The 7,963-nt window shown below is 33.3% G+C and overlaps 1 protein-coding gene across 1 annotated transcript; it reads right to left on the reverse strand.

Annotated features, from left to right (window-relative positions):
• Nucleotides 1-2,789: 2,789 nt before the first annotated feature.
• LOC134255473 (sarcoplasmic calcium-binding protein-like) lies at nucleotides 2,790-7,660 on the reverse strand. Its single transcript, XM_062738012.1, has 2 exons — nucleotides 7,535-7,660; nucleotides 2,790-3,637 (listed from the first exon to the last, which is right to left on the reverse strand). The coding sequence occupies exon 2, from the start codon at nucleotides 3,630-3,632 to the stop codon at nucleotides 3,096-3,098; it is 537 nt and encodes a 178-aa protein (XP_062593996.1). The 5' UTR covers nucleotides 3,633-3,637; nucleotides 7,535-7,660; the 3' UTR covers nucleotides 2,790-3,095.
• Nucleotides 7,661-7,963: the final 303 nt, after the last annotated feature.

Consider the following 7,963-nt stretch of genomic DNA (forward strand, 5'->3'; position numbering starts at 1 on the left):
TAGGTCTTCCGTCCTGTTTGACCGGAAGTAACTTTTATTTGAAAAAAAAGAGTAATGAAGTCGAAAAATGGTTTAATCCTCCAAATCTATGTTCATTTTTTCAAAATCAATCCATTTTTGGCAACTTCCTGTTTGACCGGAAGTACTGTCAACGGCCGGAAAATTAAGATTTAAGCTTCCAGTGACATATGATATCCAAAAACCTGTCAAGAACAACAAAATATGCAATTTTTGACTACTTCCGGTTTGACCGGAAGTGACGTCCCCGGACTTATTTTGACAACCTCATTAGATAAACCTTGACATTTTGAACAACTTTGCTTTTTGACGTATTATAAATTCTCAATACTTTTTGAGATATTAAACAAAAGATTTCAAGGGCCCTAGATCCCTAATTTTAGGGGCCAGCCCCTTTTTAATGATATCAAATGAAAGCGCTTGTAATTATGCACAACTTTTATTCAACATTTCTTGACAAAATATTTTTAGTTTTCAAGATAAAAAGGAAAATATCTGAAAATTTTCGCTCTTTTAGGCGTTCTAATTTTTGACCCCTATATAGCGCCATTTTGAATGCAGAAATCGAAAAACAAAAACCGATGTGCACAACTTCAATCCTTCTGTTATCTAAAACAAGTAAAATTTCTGCTCCAGCTTTTGTGGTCTTTGAGCCTTTATCCGGAAATGAAAGCCTATGATTTTTCGTTTAAAGGGGAATAACTCAAAACCGGAAGTGACTTTTTAAAATTTTAGTCATTATTCTGATAGAGTTTATAAACGTCTATAACCTCTGAAAATTTGAGCGAAATCCGTTGAGAAATGAGTGAGATTTGAGGCCTCAAAGTTGGCGTCTAGGAAGTAGAAGAAAAAAAAATAATAATCTTTACCAACAGAATCAGTAGAAGGTCTTCCGTTGGAAACGGAAGACCTTAATTAACAAATAATGTTTTTGTGTACACACGGGACCTCAAATTACAATATCCTAGCTTTTCTGTATTGATTAGCTCACAAGAAATGGGCTGATATATACACCGTATATAATACTGACAGACGCCTCACAGGGGAAATTCAAAACTTTTTATCAATAAAATGTAACTTTTTTACATTGTTTTGCTGATTTTACTAGTGCATCATAAATCGGATTGCATTGAAACAAAGTTAAATCTATTTAAGAATGTTTCAATATGGTTAAAATCCAAAAAGAAACTTATTTTGTTCTAGCAGCAGTCCTTATTAGTATCAGTTGAGATATGATCCTTGAAAGAAAGAATTTTACAAATGCGATAGCGATCTCTTTCAAACCACCAGTAGCACTCTGCGTTTCCACACAAAGTTTGGTACAGGGTGATCCAAAATATCTTATACCATTTCAAACAATAATAATTTTGTCAAATATTATAACACTCTTAATCTAAATATTTCAAATTTTAACATAAGATATGATATTTTATACAATACATGCCTCTATTTTTTTATGCATTCTTTGAATTAATAATTCAGTCTCAAAACAATGCTTTTATTTATTTACTACACATGCTCTACGTGACGTCAATTTTTTTTATTCACGAGTTCGTCTTTTTTTAAAGTTATTGATAAAATTTTAACATATATATCCTGTGTAATTTTTTTGTCTAATTAACTGGGTTAATTGCTGATTTAAGATCCTTCAGAGTGTTTGGCTTTAGAGTACCCACTTTTTGTATGAAAACCCCCCACAGGAGAAAGTCCACAGGACTTAAATGAGAGGAAAGTATGGTCAAACACAGTCTGTCCTGAACAAAATCAGTTCCTTACCGAATTTTTTCTGTAACCACCAAAGAACTTGTCCTGATGAGAATTTGGGGGGGGGGGTTAAATATCAGCAGCATGAATACCTCGCCTGTGAGAGCTGGAATGAATTTGTTAATCATAAAGTGCAAGTAATGGTCACTGTTTACACTTTTAGCCTATTCAACAACTGGGCAGATAAAACATTTCTGGTTGTCCGAAGCCTTCCATTGTTTGTAAACGGGCATCTTCTACTGAACCAGTCTTTTGAAATCGTTTTATTTACCTGAGTACTGCAGATTATTTTTTTTTAGCTTAATTAGTGTCCGATGAAAGTCTTTTTCTCATAATACGAATCTCTGTTATGGGTGAATGTGTCTCAAAATATAATTGGGCAATTTTTGCAACTCTCTGATTTGATCTATCCATGTTAAATAAACAGTAACAAATTTATGACGTCATGACATCAAGATAACATCAATTTTTTCCTGTACTTACATATTTATAAAAATGATAGGTATAGCAGTTTAAAATGATGTATAAATGATTATTGACAAAGTTATTGAAAGTCGAAATAGGATAAGATATGTTGGATCACCCTGTAGAAATAGCATATAGCTACATATAACTATAGCGGAAGTTTGAGGTTTTTAATTTCTAGTACATGTGTACTCTATTTCTCTTTAAATTGGTTAAGTAGCTTTACGATGAAGCATGTTCAGTTTCCAAATCTGGCAGCTTTCTTGATGCCCCTTCCTATACGTGTAATGAAAATAAATGACGTCACTTCCGTAACTATTGTCTTTCAGTAACGACACATCTATTATCTATTGTATTTCAGTAAAGACATGTCGGTAACAGATGTTTTTTTTCCTCAAGACACGTCGGTTTACTGCTGTCTTTCGGTAAAGGCATATTGTTTTCTGTTGTCTTATGCTTAAGAAGATTGTGATCTTTCTGCCCAGAAAGTAAATGTAAATGAAAATTTTACGTTTTAGAGTTTATATGGGATAATTGAATCATCAGCGGTGATGTGGTATTTGTTTCATACATAATTAAATTTGATTACAAAAATATATATGTCGTACAAAAATTACAATTATACGTTGAACAACAAATATAAGTTAATTAAATACAAGAATTACTAGTATTACTTTTAGAAAAAAAAGTTTTATATTGTAGTGACAGTCTCGACTAAAGAACTATATGACACTGAAGACAGGCAAACAGACAGAGTTCCAGTGACAGATATGACTAAATAGTCCTATAAGTACCCTATATCGTTCAAGACATGACTACACAGTCCGCTATATGGTTACTATAACCGTCTAGTTTCCAAAGGCCTCGTTGATCATGTCCTCTTTGCTCGCGTCGTCTTCTGTGATAAACTGGGTCCAAGCATCCGCTATATGTTGCACAGTGGGTTTCCCCTTTTTAGCCTTGAACAGCTGGAAAGCCTTGCCTACTTGCACCGAATCTTCTTGACCAAAAACTTTAAATGAGGAAACGAATTCCTGCTCCTCGATAGGCCGATCTTTATTTTCTGCTACAAAGGAGGCGATGTCGTCAAAACACCTCACCATTTCTTGATAGAATGCTGATTTGTCCTTTTGAAATGATTCTCCTAGGGCGTCCTGGAATTCTTCGAGTGTCAAAGTTACACCGGGACCTTTACGAAAGATGTAAGTATTCCACCATTTTGTGTTGTCATATCCGCCATTGTCTTTGACTTTGTCGCTAAGCATATTCTTTATATCTCCAAACTTTTTGGAAGAAATCTCCATGTCCTCTGTGGAAACTTTATTGTCATGATTGGCATCTAAGGATTTAAACCATATAGCCCATTTTGATTTCAGATAGTCCATTGTTACTGAAAAATAAAAAGCACAGGCGATTATAGGACTATACATGTAGGTTAAAATTACTAGTGTTAGATTTATAATACTAGATATATAGTACAAATCATTTTGATTCTAAATACTCCATTTCCATTTGAAATACGAACATGGACGATAAAAGTACAAGGTAATATGTACTAAATTATATTAATGTATAATACTATTATTGTGAATATGCATCGTAAACATTTTGAGTGTCGGCTAATTTAAATGCTTATGTTTTATACCAACAATTAAAATGGATTCACCATACGATTGGAAGAGAAAAGGGGAGGGGGTAACTATACATTCTGCAAACCTGCACTTATAAGAGCTTCAAAATTCGACCTTCCGCATCCTGTTATTTTGACCTTGTTGTCTATATATGATTAGTGCAGACCTTTTTATGCCCACGTGAATCGGTCTATGGTCAGAAATTATCTTCGCGCCGCAGTTGAACTCATTTGCTTTTACCTTATTGTTCTTGAGTGTTACTAGGTAATAGTTCATTATTTTACTGACAAGTACTTTTTTAGAACTTAGAACGTTAATATAGGAGGTTATGAGTACATTAATTGAAGTACTTCTCTTTTTTCCTTTTACCGACATATCACAACCAGATGGCATGTTAAGGTTCATCGGTTGAAAATCTGTGGCTTGTGTATGCACGTAATTATAACAAGGAGTCTAATATACAGATGTTTTCTTGTAAAACATTAAGAGCGCTATCTCGGTTATTATTGGCAGACTGCACTTGTAACATATCAATATGTAATTTGTAAATGGCAGGATGAATGCTTGGGTGTCTGTAGTGACGAAGTGAAAATCGTGTTATCTAAAAAAAAAAATCTAGGTCGGGGTGCTATATTTAAGATCGGCTTGGTGTAAAATGCGGAGGATGGAGTCTCCACAAAACTCCAAAATGGAGGGTCAGAGAGTGCAAGGGGTGGAGCCTCTTGTGTCAATTTTTATACATTTGCCCGTTTTATCTTTCAATCATTTTAGAAGCTGGATACAACTGGGTTACTTGTAGAGCTCTCCATCAGTGATAAAAAGTGTCTGTCAGAATTAATTACTGAGTCTAGATACTGGTATGTCCCAAAAATTTTATTGCAGATAATTATGTCATGCATAACATATCGCAGATCACTTTGTCTGCAAATTACCAACAATTAAAAAGTATATTTCATAATTGCTGTAAAAGCTACAAAAGCTTCTGTATGTGTAAACCACAAAAAGAAGATACAATTAAATTATAACTGAAAATGAAATTTAGCACAAAAAAAGATAACATGACTTTCAATCATATCAACAACAAATGAGGGGACAATTTTTTGTCATCTTTCCCTAGAAGTTTAGGTAATCTAGCCCTTAGCAATTTTAACATTTGGCCCTTCAGATATTTGAAACCTATACTAATAAAATCTGTCAAGACCTCATGGGTTACTGCGAGATAGCAGTGTGAATCAGAGAGTTTCCAATGCACTTAGCATCTGTGATATCGCAAAACAAAATTTAAATCACAAGCATGGGCTGCATGCCCCTCATTTGTTTCTCACATCTGTAGGTCATTTCGATTCTCATTTTGTTGTCTACTTATCATGATGCTTGTTTCTCATTCTTTTTAGAGCAAAAAAAATAAAATAAAATAAAAACAGTTAATGGCCAGAGTTCTCTAATAAAACAATCAGTTCATTTACTGAATCTATTATTTAATTATTTTTAATTTTTCTAAAATGGGATAATATTTCTGAGTTAATAATGACATCACGGCACATTTCCAACATCGGACAGTGTCTTCGACAGCAATCGGATTTCAGATGGTAATAGGTGTTTTGTAATGAGGCCGATATTCCTTGACACCTTTATATACATATCAGTCTATTTATATATATCTGTATATAATATCACCAAAAGATAATAATTTTGATGCTATTAATCTATCTGTTTCAGTCAGTCTCTGTTATCGTTAAAAATTATATAATCTGCAAAGCTGTTCCCCTCGTTGAAATGTGGTGTTCATTATTTTTTTTATTATTACCTTTTCCTGTTTCTTTGTTTCTCATTTTGTATTTTATGGACTTTATAAACAAATGTCATCAGATACTGCCAAATATATCACAAAATCAGGTTGGGAGATATAACTGAGTTTCATTCACTCAACTTCAATGAAATTATTTTTTTTAATTGTTTGGGTAATGTAACACTCTAACACATTCTCACGGAGTATCAGAAAATGAGATGACAGATCTAATAAGCACGTGCTTAATTTACGACAAGCACGATGCTCCACCTCCTGCATCATCTAACACAAGAGGCTCGACTCCTTGCACTCTCTGACACTCCATTTTGGAGTTTTGTGGAGACTCCATCCTCCGCATTTTACACCAAGCCTTTAAGATCTGAGTAAACAGATTCCCGTCCTTTGCAGGAATTTTTTTTTTATAAATTCAATATAGATCTGAATTTGATTTTTTAGGTAAATAATCCCGTCCCCTCTCACACACACACGCAAATAAACATATGATTAATTTCCATAGATGTGGTGCAATGTGTGTACATAATGTAAGGATGCATATTTAAGCAGAAAATAATTAGTGTAACATTTCCCAAGAACGGTACATGTATTTAAACAATGCAGTGTCTCGGCGGTACAGATATGACAGATGTGTCATATTTTATACACACACCTCGATCCTTCCGAAACATATACATAATGAAATATTTTTTTTAAATAATATGGTTTATGGCATCATTATATCGCAACATCTATTTTTATCACAAAATCTATTTTTAGTATACGGTTTTTATAGTTATTTTTAGCCTGAGGGTTCATCTGTATCTATTTTTATAAATATTTGTCCTTGTACCTCATCATTAGCCAATGAAATTGCAGATCTGTGATAACGTGGAACAGTCCAGTCCAATACGAAAATTCGTAATATTACGAAAAAACGTAAGATTACGAAAAAGCGTAATATTACAAGTTATCGTAATATAAAACTTATATTACAATTTTTCGTAATGTAGTTAAATTACGAATACGCGTTATATAGCAGATGTAAGAGACTATATTACGAGTTTTCGTAATCCAAGACAAATTCAAGCATTGCAAGAAATTGAATGGCGGGTAGCAAAGTATATGACGTTTAATACGAGATGTCACGGGCGATAACTTGTACGACACTTAATGAGATTTGAATTCTGTGTATTTCAATAAGAATTGCACGAACAGTTGAATTATGAGACGAGGGTGTGATTTTTAGGGTAGACTTCGGAAGAAAAGTAGGGAGTTCGGGTGATACAAACCAATGCGACATGCTTAAGCGAATATTGGAATTTACTGGAAAATTGGTCTTATCCTTGGGAAAATTCCTTTAAAAGAATAATAAAAGAAATTGTCCACTCACCCATCGCTGGCGGTACTTTCTTCTTGAATTTCCATGCTTTCTGATAGGCGTAACTGACCAAACTAACCGCGTGTTATCAGTAGCCGTGGAATCCAATATATTACTGACGTCATACTTTGCTACCCACCACTCAATTTCTTGCAATGCTTAAATTTGTCTTGGATTACGAGAACTCGAAATATAGTCTCTTACAATCTGCTATATTACGCGTATTCGTAATTTAACTACATAACGAAAAATTGTAAGGTAGTTTTATTTGTAATATTTGTAATAAATTGTTACCTTCGTCATTAATAAATGATAATACTCATGTCAATTCATAGGGGCTTTACATTTTTTTTCTCTCTTTGCTTTATAAAAGTCCAATTTCGTAAATTATGCTTATATCTAATTCAAAAAAAATTATATCAAATTATTAGCGGAATGTAGACTTTCTTTATTGCATGTTGAAAACATAAAATTTTATTGAGACGTACTTACCTCGATTTAGAGATATCTGCTGTATAGTACGAAGCCAACTTTTCCAATGAAAAATTTACAATATAAATCTTTTGAGTCTTGAATTAGTTTTTTACGTAGTGGAAAATCCAGCACTCCATGACCAAGCTTGTTCGAGTTAAAGAAATTATCTGATATGGTCATGATAATATGTACTCCTTTTTATAAGAATTGCTTTCGCGTCCGGTGTTTCATCTTTTAAACTTCAAGTGTCCTGTTTTCAGCGTAATCGGTATTTCTTGCACTTGAAGGCTATTTCCGAAATCTACATTTTGCAAAATAATCAAGTTGGTATTCAAATTTTCATATGTCATCTATGACATCTATACTTTCTATTTACTAATAGAAATTACACATAATTAATTTCATTAAAGTCAATGGATGATTTTTATCACACAAATCAGCCAAATT

The sequence above is a fragment of the Saccostrea cucullata genome, unplaced genomic scaffold (genome assembly GCF_032062105.1).
Source record: "Saccostrea cucullata isolate Sc308-1 unplaced genomic scaffold, CSIRO_AGI_Scuc_v1 ctg1680, whole genome shotgun sequence".
In the NCBI taxonomy this organism is placed as follows: domain Eukaryota; kingdom Metazoa; phylum Mollusca; class Bivalvia; order Ostreida; family Ostreidae; genus Saccostrea; species Saccostrea cuccullata.

Coding starts and splice junctions, on each gene's coding strand:
- LOC134255473 (XM_062738012.1), bottom strand. CDS start 3,632: ATGGACTATCTGAAATCAAAATGGGCTATATGGTTTAAATCCTTAGAT.